Genomic DNA, 24214 nt, shown 5'->3' with positions numbered 1-24214 from the left:
ACAAATTCATTTAAATAGATAAGGTCGTACTTGTAACAAACAAGTGGGGAAGATGCACACAAATGCCAATGAAAAGACTATTTTAAATAAAATAAAAAACAAGGAAAGAAATCATCTGTGGCGTGTGCAGTCAGGGTGAAAAAATGGCATATGGAACATTTATTGCAAAACCCAAAAAATGAACAAAATCCAAAAGGTTATTTCAGATAGGAGAGCCTCCACTCTGCAACTTCGATGGCTTTTAGAAAGCATTGCCACACTGGGCCCAGGTGTTGACAGTGTTATTGATGGAAAATGGGACACAACAGCTCTCCAATGCCAGCAGATAATACCTACACCACAAACAGGCCAACAGGAAGGCAACGTGGAGTGGGTCATCACACTTAACTCACAGATACTAACCAAACTGGCTAAGGTTAGCTAAAAACTCACCACAATGAGGTCTATGTGGTCATAATTATAGTCCACAAACCACTTTGCAAAAATCTGATGTTCGCATGTTCAAATTCAATAACCAAATCAGAGAAGCTCTCAACAATAAGAAAACACACTTGTAACAGCAGGTGACGCTGTGACTTTTGAGGGGGCAAGACATCTGGTCGCCATGGTGTTGTGATCCCACAATATCCAGTGCCCACAAACTATAACAGTATTATTTAATGGGTCAAACAAATACTGAACCTTTTTCCTCTGTCTGCTTTTAATGCTGGTCCGAGTGCCCCAAACCCATTTGCTCTCATATTGACATTTGCTAAATCAGTGACAGAGATGCTTGTGATTTGAAATATGAATGCATTAGAAGTGTTTGACAAGCTAACACACTTAGTTGCTATGCGTGAATCACTGGTTGGCCGGTAACAGTGCATTAAATTTGAATAACTTTGGTTGCAGGCTCACTATTTTCGCAACGTGATGCTCAGTAGAGACATGAACTGAAATGTTGCATAATGAAGTCTTATTCTGGTGTTTCCATGATGTAGACTTTAATTACAGGGGCATGTATATTGAGGAATGTTTATACATGCTCTACATATATGTAGTAATGATACTATACACTGCACTGTAATTAGCCTGTAGGATCTCTTTAAAAAATGTTAAGAAGAGATGATCCTCCTGACGTTAATATTCTGCTTTAGCCCTTTTCTTCTGTATTTCTGTTTGTTGCTGTCTCAAGACAAATTTTAACTTCCTAAATTCAAAAATATAAGCAATATATTAAAACCACACTCTACTCTCTTTGAAGATGTTCCACATGTGGTGTTGCTCCAGGGTGGATGGCAAATTGTAAACTCATGGCAGTCTGACGCTAACCCAATATATAAATCTGATTAGGATTCGAATTAAAGACTCGATTTACCACATCAGAAACTTGATATCCTACATCTGCCTCACAGAGTTGTTTATCCCTGTAGCACCAGATTGAAGTCACTGCATACCATTTTTTTTAACTCTACCTACCATTTGGAAGCATACTGTAATTTTCAAGCTACTATTTTTTGATCTTTGTGTTCACTCCATTCCCTTATATACTTTTTAAGCAGATGACAGTTAAAAGTTAAAAGTGAGATGAAGCATCTGATCGGAGGTCGGAAATCCCCCTGAAGTGAGACGCCCAAGCCTCATATAAAATTTAGGGGGAATCCAACAAAAACGGAAAACAGTGTGTCAAAACAAAAGTGAGGTCAAAACAAAATCGTATTAATATTTGTTTAAGATTAGGCACAAACTCTTCTCATTCTTTCCTCCCACAGTAAGTGCTATGAGAGACCTAAAGGGTTCAGGAGGCTGTTCTGAGAAGCTAACAAGAGGAGCAAATGTCATTCTGGCTTGAGTCTGACTCGCTGTAATTAAGTATTGCACTGTTTGCCCTGCAGTTTTGGACCATGTGAGTTGAGTTATTAAAGTATGCAGACCACAGGGGCCCCTTGCTACAGTTAAAGGAGAGGGGGAAGGCTGTGTTGTCATCGACTAGCCTACCTGTGTGTGCATTTAGCTTTAGATACACTTATGAGGAGAAAGTATTCCAGAAATGGTAAAGAAAAGTAAATTTTAGATTATTATAACCATGGTGCTTAATCCTTTAATTGAGTATAGTTTAGGAATGCTGTGTTGTACTTAAATCACTAGAGTGTCTTATAAGGTTTGAAGTAACTGACCAAAAGCTCTGAAAATATCAGGAATTAATATGTTGATGGTGTTCCACAGATTTTGTCTTACTGTACTGGCATAAAGTGTCTCGTGGCAGCATCTCATAAATCAAAACTTTTTCAAACTCAGTCTTCCTTTGGTTTCCTACTTTGCTTTTTATGTTACACTGCTACTCCTGGTGTTATTTTTGTACTGTCTTTATTAGCAACAGCAGCAACCTAGTTCTAGTATCTAATCAGTAAAACCAAAAAAACAGTTGTTGCGAAAATATGCCTTCCATCTGCACGGTGTACACGGCTGCTGAAAACAGTACACACTGCAGAATATGCACAGAAATGTATTATATGCAAAAAGATACATTTAGGGCTTCATGTATCAATTGATCAATCAAATATTTATTTCACACATATAAGCAACAAATTAATAAACAAGAAAAACGAAGAATATCAAATCAGTGAAGAGCATCATATTCACACGACCATTTCCTTTTGGAAAAGAGGAGGATGACTGCATTGATTCTTGGCAAGTCACCTCTATAGGGAGATTAAGTAGGTCTTTCATGGTTAAAGTTTCATTGACAGTATTGGGAAGATGAATGTCCACACTATAAGTACAAATTCAAGTATGTACGGAAAGAGTACCCCTAATGTTAAGAATCACCCCTCAGACTGGGCATGGCTGTATCCTCCACCTGGTGTGCTTCAGCCTGCTTGCCCTGTGTTGGTTTTGTATGTGAGGTGTTGATGAAAGAGCGCTGTCAGTTGCTAGCCGGGGCCGAGGGAGCCTGATGCACGTGTTACTGAGACATTCCTGTGGTCGGCTTGGATTTTCCGTCAGTGCCCACACCCCCTTTTACATACACACATGCTACTTTATACAAAGGCATGCACTGGTCAGTTGAACATAGCACGCACACACTTAATCACACTCAGACACACATGATATTTACCACATTTGCAGTTATTTTGTGAACCATTATGCAAATTTAAGTTGCTTTAAAATGCCAACTTGGAATGATGTGGTTGGATAATTTATATTGTATTGAGCTGAGTGTTTGACTGTTTTGTGTGTGTGCATGTGCATGTTTTTTAATGAATTAAAACAAAATACAGATGCATCCGCTGACAGTACTAAATCAACCTCTGTCTTGCCGCAAAGTACAAAGTGCATGCGTGGCAGCCTACATATGAATACGCTTGCAAACACTTATAAAAAAAGAGTGTCTGTCCTCACTGAACCTAAAAGGCCCAGCTTTTTCTCAAGACTTGGAAATACTGGTTCGATCAGATGAGATTCCCACAGTAATTTGACATAATCCAACATTTAAAATGACAAGTAGACTTATTAAATAAATACACAAATTATATTAGAGGGTTTACTGGCACCAGTCTTGCCTTAGCCTGCCTTCACTACAATAACAGACAGGTGGTGTGTCACACTGTTGGCCTAAGGCACAACGAACACATAAGGTTCACTCATTACAGATTTTTTTTTTTAATGAATTTCTGTGGTTTGTGTAACATAACTATAATCAGTGTTTTGATACTGAGGAAAACCATGAGTGCAAAGCATAGGTCCTCACTCTTTTAATAATTAAAACCTAATTTGGCTTGCTGCCTTAAATTTCTTTAAGGACACACTGCAAACTATGCCAAGATATGTCAAACTTAGTCAACTTTGGCATTTTAACAGATTCGACTAAAGACATGGGAACAGATTCTGTTTTCTTGTGACAGGCTGCGCGTAAAAAGTGCCTAAAGGTAAAGTTTTAAATAGTTTCTTTGCTATTTTGTCTGTTTTATGTAGACACGACGCTGGTTCATCCCTTGAGTTAGATGCCTTTTCCTGCTTGAATGATTCATAGGTCAGTGTTAAGTGGATTACCAACATTAAATATTAAATTCAGTCAGGAAGCCTCAAGACCATTTTGTAAAATTACCAGAAAAATAAATGGAATGGTTAAGCCCAAAATAGGCCTAAAACTTAAAGAATATTAAAATTACAGTTATTACCTCTAATCTTTACTAGAAATGCTGATGTACCTGTTTAAAAGGCACCCACTTGCTCATGTGTTCAAAAGATTAACTCAAAAAGCGAAAGCGTCTTTCCACTGCCTCCAGATAGCAAATACAAACAAAAAGTTCTTTTTTTGTTTTCTCAAATTTGAATGCAAAACGTCCCATGGGAAAGGTTAACATCATCAATTACCCCTGATTTAATTTATGTCTACATTCCATTCAGTGAAATGGGAGACCATTGTACAGATTAGTGCCTATTTTGCTACAGTTTCTGTGAATGCTCTGTTGGCATAATCCACAGTGAGAAAAGGAACAATGAGCTTGAGTGTGCACACAGGAACTGTCTTTGAAATACTAATAAGGCTTTCTAAAGAGAGTGCGTATTGTCTGCGCGTGTGTGTGTACGTGTGTGCGTTGTTGTATACAAGCTGTGGCTGGATTCCCAGAAATCGCCTAAATGTTGACGCATGAGGGTCTCTGTCAGCGAATGTGCCACTTCCTGTCTGTTTTTGTTTGTTTTAGTGTATATGGCTTTTGCATCTTTTACCATCAAAGAACATACTCATAATTGATGAAACTGGATCCACTCACATCACCATTCTTTAAATAGAATGGCGCTTCATAAACCTGTCATTAGTACCTGGGGATCTGCCCAGTCCGCGAGCTGCCTTCCAGTCCTCACTGAGGCCTTCACCAAAACCGCTGTCTAGATCTCCATTCCTGGATCTAGCTTTATTCCACCTACTGTTTTCCTTCAAGAAACAATGTCTTGAAGATGTGGTCCGGGCTAGTGAAATGAAAAATGAAAGAAAAACATGGCAAACTTTACGCAAGTCTGCGCAAGACTTGTACACTAACAATAGTACAGTGCTGAACTTTTCTTTTTTTCCCTGAAGGTTCCTCTGGGGTATTGTTGTGGTTCCCTTTGAAGGGTTTTCCAGTCTTTTGCTTCACTGATCACCAATAAGTCCTGTTCCCAGTGCACAGCTGAGAGGAGTCACTCATAAAGTTCAAACACACCCTGCAGCCACTCTGTGAATCAGAGGCACAATTGTACCACAGTTTTCAGCCACAAGAAAAATCTAACTAATCAGGTGAATAATTTATTTCATTCCAGCGCATGCTGCACAAGGCTTCATCTTGTGATTGCAGCTTAGATAGATGCTAAAGTGATATCACTATTTCAAATATCAAGTCCATGATGTTGTAGTTGAGTCTTTTCTCCGTTTGGAGCCTTTAAGTCATTTTACTTGCAAGTATTTCAGACTTTATGCAACATCTACTGCAATCCTGCCCCTCCTACAGAGGATCCAGGATCTTTCTTGCATTTGTTTTAACAGGCTTTTGGGTTCAGTTTTTCTTTATGTAGTCTGAGAACAAAGGTTGTACAACCTTAGAAAAAGATGTTTGAGACTGTATGAAAAACCCTGAGCAGACCTGATGGCAACATTTTTCAATGAGGGGTTCTCGTAAGGCTTTCATGCCAGAAAATACAACTGGAAATAAATAAGTCGAGGCTAATAGAAACATTAGCAATGAGTGTGCAAATGTCTCCAAGACACATAAACACTTAAGCATATAAACATGCTCTTCTACACATGATTTATGCCTTTTTCTATGTTTACACTCCAGTCAGCATCTCTGTTTCAAGCTTCCTATTGCACTCAGATGATTTCTTATGCCACACCTGCAGCAGCAGGAGCAGCAGCTTGGATCCTTCGTGAGGCTCTCTGACTTTTGTCCTGTCGGACTTGGCCATTTTTGTGATGATCCATGTTAGGCTTAGACTATTTTTGCCAAATTGCTGTTTAAGTTAGTCATTACAGAGCCATTATGGTATAAATCTAAACAACAACCTATGACAAAATGTTCTAAATTTGCCTCATGCATGTAGTCTGGTCCTACTGTAGGTGACATATTTGAGCGCAAGCCTTGTGCACACATGTGCCTGCTGCTGTGTGTGGATGTGAGCCATGCTTCGTGGAGTGTTTTGTTGCTCAGGACTTGTTGCTATCCCTGAGGCTTACGTCACCTGACATGGATTTGACTGCTGTTTCCGTGGCACTCAGTCGCTGGCCAGCTTCACTCCTGCAACTGTCTTTTTTCCATTCATTACTCAATAGCTTTTCAGATAAGTGGTTTTTCAAGTTTCACAACTCTGGTCTCATTATCTTAATCGTGACATCTTTAAGTTAAACACGAATTCATTTGAGAATACTTTCTCTTCCTATGTGGTATCATAGCCTATGAGATCAACTGAGATGAGAGGGAAGAGCTTATCTTTGTGCACAAGATGTGGTTTGACAAAGCACTTTGGCTTGTGGGGTAATGACAGGCAAGCAGTCCAGGTTCACGGCAGTGCAAGTGAATAGCTTCCTCTAGTGGTAAAAAGAAATAATTGCAATTCTGATTGAGATCAAATTCACTGCAAGTAGAATAAATTTTTTTTAAAAAGCATAAATTATTAGTAAAGCAAAAATATAAAGACTCATATGTGCTTGTCTGCTTTCAGGACATCAATGTTTGCATCCTAGAGAATTACCCTGAGTGCTCCAACCCAAGGGTTTTCTACATCATCCCCTACTTCTGTGGACAGCATCCTCAGTGCAGGTATTTATGAGATTTTGTCAAGTTGCATTACAAAAGCTTGGTAATATTTCTTTCCAAGTAATGCTACTCTAGTGCAAACTTTCTCTTGGTCTTATTTTCCTTCTGTCTCACACAGAGAGCCAGGAGTATGGGCTTTGGAGAGGGCCAAACAGAATGTGCTGGAGAACTACCTCCTTGTGGGGATATTGGAAGAGCTGGAGGACGTTCTGCTCCTGCTAGAGAGGCTCTTACCTCATTACTTTACTGGAGTACTCAACATCTACAAGAGCCCTGGTAGCTGCACCTTGTGATATAGAATGTTTTATGCTGTCAGAGTATCGAGTGAATGTTTTCCTATACAAGACAATAAAAAAGTCTTTAGCATGGTAACGTGATCAACGTAATTAGAATGTGAATAGTTTTGCGGGTATTTTGTCACAAATTTGCATAGCCTGGTAGTGACCGTTAAAATGCTCTAACTTCCACACAGGACAGAGTTAGTTCTCATGATTTGATTTATCCATACCTTTTTTTTAATGAGGTTCTGATCACAAGATACAGTTTATCTGTTTATTTTGAATGTCATAAAAATGTGCTATTACATGATTTGGGGTGATCTTTATTACGAGAAATATTTAGTGACTTCATACAAAAGGTAGCAACACCTTTTGTATGTGATTTATCAAAAATATCACCTTTATAAGAGCTGCAATAAGAGTTAGGTAGCACTCTTAGCACTCATATGGATAGTAGTCAAGATCCTGTGACTTCCAGATACAGACAAACAAACTGGTGATGGCTAACCAACAGGGCATAGTAGTGGTGGACAAGCAGAGCAAGAAGGCCATAGTGACAGATATAGCTAGGAAGAAATACCAAGAGCTGCATGTTATTTTTGTCCAGCTTAGCGAACCGCTTGTCATGATGACTTAGTAGCAAGATATCTAAATAGATGTGGTGATATATGAATCATTCACATTAAACAGCAATCACTTGCTACTTAACTGGAAAAATAAGTGGCTTAAGATGATGATATATGATATAGTTATTAAGTAATTTCCTGTCTAAATAAATGTGCTTGAAACTTTTTTTAAAACATTTTGATTTTAGTCTTTGCTGAACTTTATTTTTTTTGTCTCTCCATCATTTTGTTGCAGATTATAGGAAAATGGGAAACATGACAGGCACTGTGCGTAAACAAACCCCCACTTTAGAGGCCCTGCAGGTGCTGTATCACCGCATGCGCTATGAGTACGAGTTTTACAACTTCGTCCGTGACCAGTTCCACCTCACGAAGAAAAAAATCGGCCTGAAGTCTGTTTCCAAACCCCCCGCCTATTCAAATGATTTCCTGCGGCAACTGGCCCTTCGAACCCCAGAGCCTCTGGATGAAGACGAGGAACTGGAAACGGATCTGGAGGATGCAAATAGCTGGCTGGTTCATCCCTAAGGGATGCTCGATGAACATTAGACGCAGCCACGTAACGGCTGCTTAGCTAGAACTGGCTAAAGAAAACTGTACCCTGAGGACAAAGGGGAGGAGTTTCAATCTTTCAGCGTCACCCAGAGAATTGAGGTGCAACTCCCAAACTGACAGGCTCAGCACTGAAAACTGTAGAGTTGAGAAACTGGATGGACAAAATGCTCTATTTATAAATTGACCAAGGGCAATGGGAAATAATATTCAACTCAATCTGCTTGACTCAAGTTTTCCTTTTTATAATTTGGGCTTCTTTTTGGGTTCGTTTAAAAACCGTACTGTCGCTGTCATCTCCAGGGAGAGATTAGTGCAAGATCTGGACAGCTAACTGTGATTGGAAATGTGCTAAATGTTATCGCCAGGTTGTTTACTATAGGAGAGGAATTAAAGGCATTTCCCAAGACAGATTACTACTTTATGAGAGGTTTGATGTCCTGAAAGCTGGATGTTGTTGTGAATTTTAAAAAGTGCCATAAGCCTTTTAGGTATATTAGTCTTCCAGGACTGTTGTCAGACCTTACTAAGGGTTCTGGGATTTGTGTGGCAGAAAGTTCTGTGCACAGCTGGCAGAGTTGTGACATAGTCAGTTCATTTGTTTTAGTATTGGTTTATAACATTTTGTGTAATTTTGTGTAATTTGTTAAATACTATTAGGTGTAAATGAGGGTTAAACTGCGAGCACTCAAGTATGAATTCAGAGAATTCCAAAAGTGTGCATGAATGATTGAGTTTGACCAAACAAGCTGTGTATTTTAGCAAAGATTTATTATTTGGGACAGGCTATATGTTGATACTGTAGAGTGAGTTAAAAGCCTTTATGAAGCCTAATTTGTATTCCAAAGTTTAAAAGATTGAGCTTGCCAAATAGCAGTTTTTTTTGCAAAACTGTATGAATACACTGCACTTTGTGTTAGGTGACATTTCCTTAACATCTGCAGCAAAATGAGGGATTTGGTCACAACTGAATGCTGATTTGCCTGTCATTTCAACTCAGATTATTTGTTGTTTAAGGGTTTTCTGTATATTAATGTTATCATCAAAGTGTGTGAAGTGTTACCAAGCCCAGTTAATACTTATTTCTAATTATCCAGCAGCTCCACAGTGCTTTTTCATCACAGATGTTTAAAAAAAACAATTAACCATAAGCTATTACGTGACTAAACATTTCACTCTACCATCTTAATCTCTGTTCTGCGTATCTTCATCATTATGTTCCATGTTTTGTTTTTTGCTAGTTTTATTTATTGTTTTCTATTCATTTGCATTCCATATAAAATTCTCAGGAAGATAAAAAAAAAACAATGTTTAACGCTCACATTTTTTTGTTGTTGTTTATGCTGGTGGCTATAAAACAATTTTCGGCATTTAAGGGTGTCTAGAATGAACAATGGACAATGAATGAACAACTAACAAAGACCGTCAATAAATGTCCTCTTACTATTGCAGCTATTGCCCCTGTTTTACTTAAAAATGGTTTTGATACAGAAAAAAACGTACTTTTTACAGACTTATTATGGTGACTCCATTCGGGGAATTGCTAACTATATGTATATATATAATATGTAGGCATTTTTTCCAAGAACCTTTGTTTAAGAGAGGGCATTCACTCACTGACCACTTTAAAAAAAGTGGCCCTTAAAGACAGAAAGGTAATTTTGGGGACGTTGAGGCATGTTGTTGGTACCATGATGTTTTGGGATTTTTCCCACACCACCACAGGGTTAACAGAGTAGAGTCAGAAGAAAATGGAAAATATCCACTTGGCAGCATTTCTCTGGGTGACAATGCCATGCTGATGTCGGAGGTCAGAAGAGAATGGCCATACCACTTCAAGCTAAGTAACTGTGTAACTCGGGGCATGAGTTACTATACATACCTAGCATGCAGCTCTGTATGCACAAGAGTATTTATTCTGGCATGTCAAATCTTGAAGCAGATGGCCTAAAGCAGCCACACCAGGTGCCACTCCTTTGAGCTAAGAGCAGGAAACTGTGGCTACAATTCAACAGGATATTGGAAGAATGTTGCCCGATATCTTGAATTCTGCTCAGACATTTATGCTAGGACGTAAACATCATGAAAACCATCATGATCTATACCGACTTATATCAATGGTTCAGGCCACAGATGGTGTTTAAATGGGGTGTGGGACATTTTCTTGCCGTATTCTGGGACCTGAACAGTGTTTAAATGCCACATCTTACCACTGCTTTATGAGCACAATGTGAATGTGTGAATATTTCCAGCACCTTGTTGAATATATGCCACAAATAACTAAAGCTGTTCTGAACACAACAGGTGCTCCAACCGAATACTAGCAAGGTGCACTCAATAAAGCGTAAATAGTCATCACTCATTGTAATACTCAAATGTTTTTTTATTTAAATCTTGAAAAATTTGAGTGACAAAATGTTTTTGGAAATATCCACAAACATTCATTACATTTTCAGAATTTTGGCACATCGTCAACAACAGGAGATAATCACTTACATGAAGCAGATTGATAACAACATCCTTACATCCTTACTCGCTCCATTTAGCCCAGTAATAGCCCCCACTCTATTTGAGGCACCAGTATCACGCCAGAACTGGAAGTTCACGTTAGAAGAACTCATGTTTAGTACTTTTCCATACACATAAGCACACACACATAAAAACTGGTAGTTTTCTCCTGAAAAGTTGAACACAGAGGACCTTTATGTATTCGGTAATGGCGATGGGAATGTCACTGTGGCTGTGGGACTTCCCCTTCACCATCAAACACAAAGCTGTTAATGTATATAGGCACCGTATCCTCAGACCTGCTGTATTATTTTTGCATTTCCAGCACCAAGTTCAAACTTTCCTTATTGACAAATGGAAGGAATTCACTTGCTCCTTTACCGAGGTTTATAAAGTCTCTTTCTGTATCACTGTAAAACTGTGCTAACTAAAGCCAGTTCATATGAACAGAATGAAAAAGCCATAAACCCCAGTGTCAATCCTCTGCATATTTATTGTAAATCAAAATAAGACGAGGATGCTATTAATGGAAAAGTCCATACTGTTGATTGCAGACCAGTCACCAGTTTTAGAACACCAGCCGCTGTTCTTTTTCTCCTTTGGATTAATGCACCATAACTGTAACATAATATTGTAAATCAGGTATATACAGTACATCTCCACAGTGTTGTGGTCCATCCCTGTATTTGGTCCAAACATCTGGAGATCATATTTGACTCTTGAAGACTCTATAAGGTACTATTATGCTTCTTTTCTTAATCTGCCTAGCGTCTGATTGCATATAAGCGCATATAAAAAAAATCTTAACTTGACTGTTCTACTCAGTTATACCCACACATGCACACAGATTAGATAACAAAGGCATAGTAAAGCTCAGCAATGGCATCTTAGACAAGATGAGCAATTAAAAAACTCCTGCACACTGTTATTGTGATCGCCGTAATGTTTATGGGTAATTAGAAAATTCATTAACCTTTAATAAAGGTCACAATAATAGGAAGAAGAAGAACTAATAAAGGTCTAACAATGGTGTGCAAAACTTTGCTCTTTTGTTACCTTTAAATATTTGATCTTTAACAAGAGGCAGTTGAGGATAAATCCAGTGATAGATTCACAGCAAAACTGATGTCCTGAGATTAAAAGAAAGCCTTAAAAGGCAAGTTGAAGGCACTTATTTAATATTAGAATAATACATTCTAGATACACGACATACGATTTATTATGGTATAAAATAACCAAGGCACTGCCATGATCTGGTCAGATGGTCGGAGATGCCAAAAAATGTGCAGCAGTTTAGCTTTGATAACTTTGTTTTAAAGGATGACTTGGTTCAGTACAGCTGGAGTCTGATTTTAATAGTTTTGGTCATCACTTCTTGTCGGTAATATAAACACTGTGGTAAGAGCAGGAGGATACCCGCTGAAACACTGCTTGAAAGAAGCCCAACAGGGCAAGAAACACCTGACGACCTAACATAAAAATCTGCTTTTGTTCTGCCTATAACTACAAAAACTTCATTTGATTTAAAAATAAATAAAGTCTTTCTATTGTCTGTCATGTCTGTCTTATTTGTAGCTGTGTTCCAAGAAATTTTGAAAAAAATTTTAAGTACAAAGTTAAAATCAGTAATAGAAATTATGATCGAAACTACAAAAAAGACTCAAAGTATGCTTTCACAAATTACCACACATGGCACATGATTTTCATTGTTTTGTGGTGTTTACATGATAGAGCAGAAGATTGTGAGGAAGTTCTCAGGCCTCCTAAAATATCAAGCTGTTGGTCACTTTACAGAACAAAATGTCAACAAAAAAGTCACTTCACAAGTTATCATAAAAACGTATCTTTTCTTGTTTTTCACTTTTTTCCAACCATCCTATTAATCTATGTCGTTTTTGTTTCCAGGTATTTAACTGTTGTTACCTCGTCTCTCTTCCACAGCTTGTCTCCTTGTGTGTAGATCTCTGTGTTCCCTGAAGTGTACGGCTCAAGCTTTTGCTCCATGCTGGTTCAGCTCCAGTCTGTCGTTCATCTTGCTGGGCTTACGTCCCAGAGATTCAGCCTCTTCCAAGGTGGTTGTCAGAGGTTTGCCAAGGGTCTCAGGCAGAAACAGTGCGAGTACTCCAAAAATTAATGCCAGGATTCCTACAATAAGCTAAACACAGGTTGTGATTGAGAAAAAGGGGGGAAATTTTTTAATTTAGCAGTGCTGCCAGGGTAAACTTAGAAATAAACTATGATAAATGAGAACAAATGGAAGTTGACAGCTAAAACATTAAATGCATTTCTATACCTGAGGTAGGTAGATCCAGATGTCAGCCAGGTAGACACAGAAAGGGGCCACCACACTGCCGACACGGCACATCATACTGCCACTACCTACTGCCAAAGACCTGGAGGAAGAGCAGCATTACTCCCTCTGTTAGAATTAATTAAAAGTCGGAATATTACATTGATTTCAGTTTTTAAATTTAGTTCACAGGTCTAGCTAGTTCTAAAGTGGAAGATTCAAACATGAAACTTTGCCCTTAATATAGCAGCAAAGTACAAACCCCTATTCCAGTAAAGCTCTCAAGAACAGAATGCAATGATTTCCAAATCAAATCAACTTTAACCTGAAATTATGGTTGTATATGAATGCATGAATTTTCTGTTTCACGTATAAAGAGTTCTTTAGTTTTTGCAATATGAAAAAAATAATAGTTTTAGCAGTTTTAGCAAACCCTTAAAACAAAAACAAAACTCTTTAGCGTGCTTACCTGATGATAGTCGGGTAAAGCTCGCAGGTGTAGAGGTAGATGAGACCAAAGGCAATTGCAATAGCAAACTTTCCTATCATACTCAGAACAATAGTTAGGATCTCTATGTCCTGTAGAAATGAAGAGAGAAAGAAAAACAAAGAGAAAGACAAAGATTTCAATTCAATTTAGCTTTAATCACGTAGCACCAAATAACAAAACTAAATTCCAGGTGCATATACTACTTTTAAAAACTCAAGAAAGCACAAGTAAGTACTTGTACTTAAGTACTTGTACACCTGATTGCCCTTGCTCATCAGAGACTTAACGAACTTAATAAGTGTTGCTCTGTCAGTCACTATAATTTAATTCATTATTATACTCTCTGACAAGTTCTGATTGTGTGTCAAACATGCCCTTGACTTAAAACATCCATAAAAACATACATGTTAATATATGGTAACTAAGTGAAGAATAAGCTTGAATGTAAAATGAAATGTATTTGATTATTAATTCCCATTGACTACAAAGCAGTGTATAAACTGTATACAGCCAAGCTATCGTGTGGTTTCTATTAAGAAGTGCTGGAAACAAACTGGAACTTAATGAGACTGCAACTGGATTCATGACAGCTGGAATGAACAGGTGTGAGTAAAAGGGTCGCTACTGCCGTGTCAGCAGGGTTGCATGCTGCTATTTTTTTTCCATCTTTCACTGTTTGCGTGGCTCCTAAGATCAAAGGTCATATTTATTTAAAAATGAAGTACCAGCTGTTTGCCAGCTCATCCATGAACAGTGCTAATTTGGGTCAGAGCTCAGAACACATGTTGGGAGCTTCAAGTGTCGGATCTCATTAGTACTGGTCAGTGATCACAAAATACATCGCAATAACAGTCGAGTTCATTAGAGTACAAGTACTTTAAGTAACTCTATGCTATATTTATTCTATCTTGTAAGCAGAAGCATCACTGTCACATGTGTAAAGCTCCACATGCAGTTAGGATGCAGGATTACAAGCATGGCTCATTTGTAAGAGTTACCAAGACGAAGCCTCTTCCCTCCAAAAAAGACATGGCGGTATAGCTTAGGATTGCAAAGTTGCCTCAGAACTTAACACATGTTAGAGAGAGTTTCTTAAAGTACATGTACTTGTACAGTTTGGACTGTCTGATTTATTGCCTTGTCACTGGGCTGGTACTGTTGAACTCTGACACTTGCACCTAAAGATGACTGCAGATTTCTGTGAACAGCTGAACTTTTTTTTGGTGGTGGGGGGTGGGGGTGGGGGTAGGGTGCATCTCTGTACGTACAGCAGGTACCACAATAACGAGAAAACAGGCGACCGCAGCCAGGAGCAGAGATGGGGCACACGTCTTCTTCCTTCCAATCCGATCCATTGCAAAACAGCCAACCAGATAAGAGGGGAGCTCCACTGCACCTGGAAACAACCAACCACAGCCGCTCTCTGTCAGGGGTTATCACTGGCACTGACAGTGACATTCTATCTGGAGGACCTAAATAACCATCTGAAAAGCTGCCTCCCAGATATGCTCTTCACTGTGCCTCTAATGGAAGTAAATGGGGATCACTCACTAAATATTCCTCTGGCAATTAAATGATCAAGATTAAAAATACACTTTCCGTTGAGCGTGAAGATACAAGACAATTCATTTAAAACAATTACTTTGTGACTTGAATTAACATAATTTACAATTATATTTCTAAGCAGTCATCCTGAAACACATTTCAGCAGTCATTTTGATGTTAACCTCAATTTCAGTGATGACCTAGACATCCAATCTGCATGTTAAGAATCAACAGTCAAATCTGAAAAAAACCTTCAAGTTTACTGTCCTGAATGGAAATCTACTGGAGAGTTGTGAAATGCAAAAAAAACCCCAATAAAAAACCCAAAAACAAGCCAAACAACATCATTATCCAATCATGCTTCTAGACTCATGACAGTTTTAAGGGAGAGGTGGCAGAAATATTCTTCTACTCGACCTCTAGGTAAAGATGGAGGTAAGTGGACTTTTTCTTGGTCGACTTGGTTACACATTTGGTTATCTGCCACAATCTTTACTCTTATCTAATGTCAACAATTTCCCTTGTGGGATTAATAATCTACCTACCTACCTAAGTCACAGCTAGTAATAAATTCTGCAAACTTATTTTATAATTAAGTGATCGTACTGTTACATCCCCCAGGAGGATGTCTCTTCTCCCTATTAACCTTTTGTTTTGTCCAGGCTCCACCTCCTCTGTCCTGAGTCAAAGGTTAAATAAAATCCCGTGTTTTCAAATAGCATTACATGAACACTATATCAGTTCAACTAAAAGATGTTTGTTAGACTGTAAATCCTATTTTCTCAATCAGACAGAAAACCACGAGGAAGCCATTTAGCTTAAAGATGGAGCGCTGCTATTTTTGTTGAGTCCTCGCAGTCTGATTTCACTCTCGGTTACATATACAGAGCACTAAACAAAGCAAAGTAGAGGAACATATCATTTTTACTGTGTTTGAAATTTCCACATAAGGTTCTGCTCAACTTAGAAGTAGCAAGAGTTGTTTTTAGATTAAACAGGTGAACTAAATCATCTCCAGACTCACTGGAAACACTCTGAAGTAGAGTAAGAAGCAGAGACACTATTCTACATCTGACACCAAAGGTAAAAAAAAAAAAAGTGCCAATATGATCACAATATTAAATACATGTTTATAGTTTTGCAATCTCAGTACCAAATTCACACTCATGTGACAATCACTTACCAGCAAGGAAGAGGTTAACATACTGGTTTCCTCCCAGATTTACTGAGCCCAGAGAGAAGACGTAGTAGCCCAGACTGCCGATGAACCAGATGGCCCAGACTGTGCATGTACGACCGGCCATCCTCCAGCTGCCAAACAGGTCCACGATGGTCAGCTTCTTCTCAGGCTTGGATGACTGCTCGTCTGTGTCTCCCTTCAGCAGACTTTTGCCATCTTCTCTCTTCCCTGGCTCCAGGAGATCCTCAGCTTTCAGCCTGCATTCAAGGCCGTTGACGCGGGCAATCACATTCAGCAGTTTCTCAGTTTCCTCATAGCGGCCCTTGGCCATCAAGTAAAAGGGAGTCTCGGGAAACTTCCAGCAAAAGAGCAAGAAAGGTGCGGTGCATACGGAGAGGACTATCTGGTAGATCCACCACACCCGCACCAGGTAACCAGTCAGAGCCACCATCATGACGCCAACAGCAAAGGCTGCATGCACATGCATCGATGTCCATGTGCGTACCTTGTTGCCAGTGAACTCTGTTACATAGACAAAGACCACCACCAGATAGCCACTAGACACCTGTCAAAAGCAAAGATGAGAAATAGGAACTAGTCATTTTAATAGCAGTTTAATAGCAGTTTTCCACAGAAAACAGATAAAGTGGCCAAGAAATGAAAATGTAAAAAAATAAAATAAGAGATGGACAAAATGCCCTTCTAACATGTTACAGATGTTGATGTTGTATATAGTACTGTGCAAAAGTCTTGAGTCATCCATCATTTCTTAATATTTGGTTTCCAAGGAGCTAGACTTTCTTAAGATTTTTAAAGTGCACTTGAGAAACAGGCCTTCTGAAGTTTTTCTTTGGACATTGGCTGCTTTTTCACTCATTTTCAGTCCAGACTTTTTACCTGACCTGGTGGCTGAAATTTTTTGCTTTTGTTTAATTTGTCTTTGGGAGGTTTGTGGTTTTTGTTTCTTTGTTTGTTAAGCCACTTAACACTGACCTATGAATCATTCAGGGATAAACTGGGGGGAAAAGACAGCAAAGATCTGAAAGATAGATCTGGTCAATCAGTTGATCCATTTACTGTTGGTTACAGCCTCACCAGAAACGGTCTGAGTGGAAAGGTGGCTGTCAAGAAGGCATTCTTATGAAAGGGAAATGGGAGAAAAGGCAGAGGTATGCCAAATTATAGAAGACTTGAACTGAATTTGAGTGGGAACAGATCTTATGGAGTAATGAATCGAAATTTAAATTTTTTGGTTTAAGTCATCATCAATATTTACAGAGGATGTCAGTTCAGTGGTACAATAGCGACTGTCTGCAGCCATCTTTAAAACACAGTGTCGTGGTTTGGGGTGGCGTTTCAACCAGTGATGTTGGGGATCTTGTCAAAATTGATGGATATTTGAACACCATCAGATTTTGATCCACCATGCAATACCGTTAGGAAATAATGTAATTGCACTTCATTTTTCATATTGGCAATAATCCTAAACCCATTTACACCTGGACAGAAAAAAAAATCACAGTGGAACACTATTAGTCGTGGATTGGCTTCCCCAGAGTGCTATGGGATCATCTTGATAGAGAACAGAACATAAGACAGCCAACATACATAGAAGAGCTTTGAATGTCCTTCACGCTGCATGGAGAACTATTCCTGTAGACAACTTAAAGAAATTACTAAAAAGTGAGAGTTCAGGGTCTGTCAAAGAATAAAGGTGGTCATACCAAATATTCCCTAAAAACTTGTTAGACCTTTGCAGAATCTGTCCTATTTATTGTATTTCCTTGTATGTTAGCTCATGTTTCAATAAACAGCTGCAAATGCTGAGTGAGAGGTGGCTTGAGACTTTTGCACAGTACCATAATTTGTCCACAAGATGGCACTCTGCAGCTTCCCTGCTGGCAACCGTGTTTGAAACGCCCAACAACCAGCTAATCCCAACAGAGTCGGACAGAGTATAAACAAATAAGCAAATAACTACACATAACAAATGTTAGGGAAATCTGTTTTGGAAAATATCGGTCGATATATTGGAATATCAGATTTTTAAATCAGCAAATATCTGTATTAGTCTTTTAAAACTTATGTTCCTCAGACTTTAAATATAAGGTTATGATCATGCTAGTAAACCTGAAGTATATCCTTTGTGTTCAACCTTATGAACTTATGAACAAAGAGAAACTGACTGCATGCTCTTGTTGTACACAGTACCAGCACACAACAAATTTATAGTTCATAGTAATGATTTGGGGATATGTCTTTGTAGGTTTGCCGTGTGGTTTCATAGTGTAGCTGTGCAGTATCAGTGTACAAGGGCCTGACTCTATGTGAAAAACAACAGCTGTAGCTGCCCTACCACTGCTAATGTACTGACATGTGGACTTGTAACCATACAGACCGCCTTCCTTAGGGGTGTTAGTTTAAGCAGATATGAAATAATCTGCATCTAAAGCAAACAAACCCATGTTTAAATATAAAGACAAACTAAACCTGTTTGTCACTGTTTGTGTCACATTTCCTTAAATTACATATTTAAGGAGTATTTTTGGTTTGCATGTTGGCTTAGCTGCAATATGCCTACAGGGGGTGTATTCAAGTATATTACCTGAGAACATTAGGGACTGGACAAGAGGTTGTTTAGCTGAGAAACATCCACTGGTGGCTGTTTGCAAGAAGAACATTGCAAATATGCCACTTCTCTTGTCCCACGTTGGCTTTTTATAAAACACACGCACGCACAGGTACGTAACCATTCACAACCGTACCCACCATAGCAAGGAGAAAGCGGAGCACCACAAAGAAATAGTAGTTTCCGGAGAATGCTACAGCTACTCCGAACCCAAACTGACAAACGCTGGTGAGCATCAGAATCTTCACACGCCCAACTCTGGTGGAGAGAAAGAAAACTATGTGAAAAAGAATTACAGAGACAAGCAGACCAATAAAGGAAGAGAAAAGAGCTTGTATATTCAGTTAAGGAATCGATTAAAAGGGGCTTATAAAGTTGTCACAGTCGCACGTGGTTTTAAATCATTTCGACAGGAGTGCTTGACAGGAATATGATACTTGTGCATGAAGTTACGGAGAAGACTGACTGCTTTCTGCTAAAATTTACTGCTGTAAATGGTAAATGGCCTGATTCTTATATAGTGCTTTTCTACTCTCCCGAAGCTCTTTATATAACAAGCCTCATTCGCCCATTCATGCAAGCATTTTTTTCACTTTTTTGCTCAAGTGCTTTCTATCTAACAATCAAACGAATTCGCATTCGGAGAGCAACTGGGGTTTAGTTTCTTGCCAGAGGATATTTGGCAAACAGACTGGAGCAACCATGGATCGTACCACCAATCTTTCGATTAGTAGGTGACCTGCGCTACCTCCTGAGCTGCACATGTAAATGCTAACCACTCAAATCTGGCTTTGCATTCTGCTCCAGTCATTACCTTCCACTTCTTTTTCCCCCAATCTACATCAACTATGCTTTCACTTGTCCTGCCTCATTTTCACTATAATAATTTCTTTCCACTACCTTCTTGACCTAATGTGAAGCCATACATCCTGAAATTACAACTACATGAATTACAACTACTTTGGCAAGTTCCTTTTTTTTTTTTAAACATATAGTCTATGCCAGGACAGCCCTTCCTGTTTAAAACTTAACTCAAAAAGTGTCACATGGTAACATTTAACCCCTGTCTTTGACTCTACATGTTGCCTGAAAATAACCTTGACCTCATCTTACAGCAGCCCCTGCTTACCTGTCAGCAACGTCCCCAAACACCAGCGCTCCAATCAGCACCCCGAGCATGAATGTGGGCTGGCACAGCTTGGCCAGCCACTCTTTATCACATACCAAGTCCCAGTCGGTCACAATGCTTTGGTAAACTTCGGTGTGGTCATAAACAAAGTTCCCTGTACATTCTTTCACTGTTTTGTTGCCATCGAAGTCATACGAAAAGTGTGTTGGGTTGATGCGAAGGGTGCAGCGGCACCGGCTTAGCTCCCACTGTTCTCCTTCTGCTGTCTTCACCACCAGTGGTCCACTACCTGATTTGAAGTCTGGTAAGATTTCTTCCAGGCTGCTTGCCGTCACGTTACCATACAGAACGTCGGTGATGTTGCCGGGCACGCTAGACACAAAAATTGGAGTTTCCACCAGAAAAACTGAGGCCAGGTAGTGGATTCCACAAGCTATGGCCTGGAAGACTGCTGCAAAGTACAGACATGCCTGAAATCTGGACAGAAGGAGAATACAGGAAAATTATTGTGGTGATTTTACAGTATCACCACAAAAACAAAAAACTTCTACAAAGGCAACCTTAATAGTTCAACTTTTAATGGAATCTAAAAGACATTTCCAGGTATCCAACAGCATTATCGTTTCAAGACAATTGCTTTGAATGTAGTAATTTATTCAGAAAACAAATCTATATCCAGTGTTGGGGAGTAACGGAATACATGTACCGCCGTTACGTATTTAAAATACAAAATATGAGTACATGTATTCCGTTACAGTTACCGTTTAAAAAGGTGGTATTCAGAATACAGTTACTTTGTTGAAATAAGTGGATTACACGGCGGTACTTTCCTGTTTCATAATATGAAATTCATATTGTCGCGGGTCAGGACTGTTTGGGTTTTGTTTGACAGCTATGTTCTGTTGTTCCAGGCGTTACGGTTGCCATGGTTACAGGGTGACGCTCTCTCTCTGCGTGTTTCCTGGGTGAGAGAGCACTTTTTGTTGTTGTTGTGCTAAGCTAATAGGCAGAATGCTACAGGTATAGCTCTAAAGAATGTAGCATCATAGGCAGTGTAGTCCGTGCTCAGTGTTGGGAAGGTTACTTTTAAAATGTATTCCATTACAGATTACAGTCAAAGGAGCTTGCAAAGAAAAGCGTCTGGACTTCTTTAAGTTGCTTGAAGACGTTTCACCTCTCATCTGAGAAGCTTCTTTAGTTCTAAGGTCAAATGGTGGAGAGTCCCAGATATAAACCTAGTGGGAGTGACCCCCCACAGAGGGAGAACTGAAGAAGCTTCTCGGATGAGAGGTGAAACGTCTTCAAGCAACTTAAAGAAGTCCAGACGCTTTTCTTTGCAAGCTCCTTTGACTACGATGACCTGGATGACTGAGAACCTTCACAGACATATTACAGATTACAGAATACATGCCCCAAAATGTATTCGTATTCCGTTACATTACTCAATGAGAGTAACGTATTCTGAATACTTTGGATTACTTAATATATTATCATGCTGTTTACAACTACGTGAATGTACTATTGCTGTGTGATTTATTACTGTTACTGAAGGTCTGCGGCTCCGAACCATAGTAAAGGGACCTCTGGCTAATATGGTGGGTTCTGTGTCGGGCTCTTAGCCGAAAAATAGCTTTACTTTGTTGTGTGGGTCAACTTTGCTTGCGAGAGACAGAGAGAGGCGTTGAAAGGCTGCTCCAACGGAACTTATTGTTTTCAGAGGAACACGGTGTGCAGTCAAGTCTTAATAGCTTACTTACAACTGGGCTCTTCAGGCACTCTTCTTGGCTGCAGTGGTTATTATTATATTTACATGCTTCAGCTCCTGTTTTTGCTCGATGACAGCTCTCCCTCCCTCGCTTGATGAACCAGCATGATAATATATTAAGTAATCCAAAGTATTCAGAATACGTTACTCTCATTGAGTAACGTAACGGAATACGTTACAGAATACATTTTGGGGCATGTATTCTGTAATCTGTAATGGAATACATTTTAAAAGTAACCTTCCCAACACTGGACATATCATAGACAGCATCTTGAGACACCCCTCATGCCTCGGTTTTCTTCCAAGGAGTCAGACTTTCTTGTCATTTTTAAAGTGACTTCGTGCAATAGTTGTCTGGGCTTTCTGAAAATCTATCCATGTTCTTCTTTGGACACTGGCTGCCTTTTTTTTTTTTTTTACTGATTTTCAATCCAACCTTTGCTCCTCCATCTTCAAAATATAAAGAAATTAATGGTGACTCGCGATTTTAGCAGTGTACCCAACCTGTGTGGAAAGGTAAAACTTTTTTACCAGCTTTTTAATAAAACCCTAAACGTTTTTAGGTTAAAAAGTGGGAAAACAACTTGACTGATGGAGAGGTAGTCAGGTAAAACCAACCCGCACAGAAAGAAATAATTCTAGGTGTGTTTATTAAGTCATTTTGAAAAAGCCTACTAAAAACGAATATATAAACTTTATAGTTTAAATACATTAACCATGTGTCTCCTAAAGATACACAGGCCCATTTCTAACTGTAATTAGTTATTTTTCAAAATTACAAAGAGGTGACAAAAGTTTCTCTAAGCGAATGTCCACCCCCTTTTTGAAACATGGATATATCTGTATAGATAAAAAAAATACCGTATCATTGCTGTAAAACAAATTACGTCATCTCCCACTTTCAATAGTGTTTGTTTTCAAAATAGCAATGTGAAGTGGGATGTGTAATATTTACGGTTCTAAAGTTGGTGCCTCCTACCACAAAATTCCCCCCACTCGAATAAAGAATAAAGAAAATGTAAAGTTTCAACTGACTATAGAGAAAACATGCCAATCCTCACGGTACCTTTTGAAATGTCCGAGCTCGTCGAATACTTTCTCCACAGACATTTTCTGACGGCGCGTTTGTGTGCGGTGGCTCCCGGTGCGTCTCTCCCTGGCGGGCAGCAGCTCCTGAGCGGATCAGCACCAAATAATGAACAGAGGCCTTCACGAAAGCAGGGTGGGAGGGGCAGACACATACACACGGCTATTGACAGACTCGAGCTCCTGGGGCAACTACCTTATAAGCGAGACGCTGGTGTTAAAAAAAAAAACGCCCTCTCTTCTCTTCCCAGATATAATGAAATAGACAACTGCCCCAAATCTTTTTAATTTTTATTTTTAAACTAAGCGAGCCGCCCTCAAATCTGGACACATGCTCTCTACAGAGTGCAACACCTCAGCGATACTAAAATGAAAAAGTCAGCACAACACTTTTCCAGAATTGCGTCTTCATAATTGGTAACACGTGACTGGGTGGTTTTAATAAATAGACTGGTGTCTTTCCAACTTCAGATTCACTTAAAACCCCCAAATGAGCTGGGAAAATCACTGGTGATGATGATGACGTTTTGGAAACTTAAAGGTCTGTATGATGACTTAACATTTGTTTGATGACATCACCTCTTTGATTACATTAGTTTTATCAGTCTAATTTGAACTTTTTGTTGTGGAAATGGCACCTATGATGTATCCAAGGGCTTTTTTTCACATTTTGATACAAAGTGAAGTAGTGATGAGAGTTGTTTGCTTTGATACACCTGTGACTATACCTATCTGCAAACTGAAGATCTTGTGATGTAGTGTGATGTGATGTGTAGAAGTATTAGATCTGTTTATTCTGTTGTTAACTGGTTATCCTTGCATAACGTCCACGTGTAAAGTTTAACCCCTATCAGGGTCAACATAAACAAGCGGCCACTGAAACAACTAGTTACTCTAAATGTGCCTGGTGTTTACAGTTTAAGCAAAGCAGTAATGAGCTGCTGGGTTCATAATAATCTCAAGGTCCTGTCTCTGCACCAGCAATCATTCCCTCTTTCTATTTGGCTAGCTCACTCAAAATTGTGGCAACAGCAACAATGGCTATTTTAATTGCTTATTTAAGTAAGCATTTAACATTTTAAGAAGTAAGAAATAACTAGAAATGCCCAGACTCCAAAGTAGCATCCTCACATGGCTCTAATAAACTATCCAAACTTCCAAAATGTATAGTTTGCTTCGAATTAAAACAAGCAAAACAGCTGTAACCATAAACACATAGCTGGCCTGGGTAGTGTTTGTATACGCAGCAATGGATTACAGACCAAGTCCTTACTTCTGTGAAAGTGTGCATTTTATTTGATTTTAGTTTGAGCGACTAAAAAAACATTTAATGAATGCATTTAATCTTCTTCACCACATTTTT

At 39.0% G+C, this 24214-nt stretch overlaps 2 protein-coding genes across 5 annotated transcripts in view; one reads left to right on the top strand and one right to left on the bottom strand.

Annotated features, from left to right (window-relative positions):
* Nucleotides 1–9418, top strand: part of usta (uronyl 2-sulfotransferase a) — a 58795-nt gene extending 49377 nt beyond the window's left edge. For both annotated transcript variants that reach the window (XM_082506769.1, XM_082506770.1), the window contains 3 exons: nucleotides 6679–6776; nucleotides 6892–7049; nucleotides 7913–9418. In XM_082506769.1, the coding sequence (XP_082362895.1) occupies nucleotides 6679–6776; nucleotides 6892–7049; nucleotides 7913–8205 (549 nt within the window). In that variant the 3' untranslated portion in view covers nucleotides 8206–9418. The remainder of the gene's footprint in view (nucleotides 1–6678; nucleotides 6777–6891; nucleotides 7050–7912) is intronic.
* Nucleotides 4208–23476, bottom strand: slc22a16 (solute carrier family 22 member 16). 3 transcript variants are annotated; one of them, XR_014271576.1, is made up of 9 exons: nucleotides 22832–23476; nucleotides 20001–20477; nucleotides 19012–19129; nucleotides 16246–16807; nucleotides 14786–14913; nucleotides 13497–13606; nucleotides 13031–13130; nucleotides 12661–12892; nucleotides 4208–4953 (listed from the first exon to the last, which is right to left on the bottom strand). XR_014271576.1 is itself a non-coding variant. In XM_082506768.1 (8 exons), the coding sequence occupies exons 1-8, from the start codon at nucleotides 22873–22875 to the stop codon at nucleotides 12725–12727; spliced, it is 1707 nt and encodes a 568-aa protein (XP_082362894.1). In that variant the 5' UTR covers nucleotides 22876–23476; the 3' UTR covers nucleotides 9761–12724. The 3 variants fall into 3 exon arrangements, 1 of the variants encoding a protein (XP_082362894.1); XR_014271577.1 differs by lacking the exon at nucleotides 4208–4953 and adding an exon at nucleotides 9761–11355; XM_082506768.1 differs by lacking the exon at nucleotides 4208–4953 and having other exon boundaries at nucleotides 9761–12892.
* Nucleotides 23477–24214: the final 738 nt, after the last annotated feature.

The sequence above is a fragment of the Aulonocara stuartgranti genome (assembly GCF_965226115.1).
Source record: "Aulonocara stuartgranti genome assembly, chromosome: 15".
Lineage (NCBI taxonomy): Eukaryota > Metazoa > Chordata > Actinopteri > Cichliformes > Cichlidae > Aulonocara > Aulonocara stuartgranti.
Note: the sequence above shows the minus strand (reverse complement) of the source record. Positions and strands in the feature narration are given on the sequence as shown.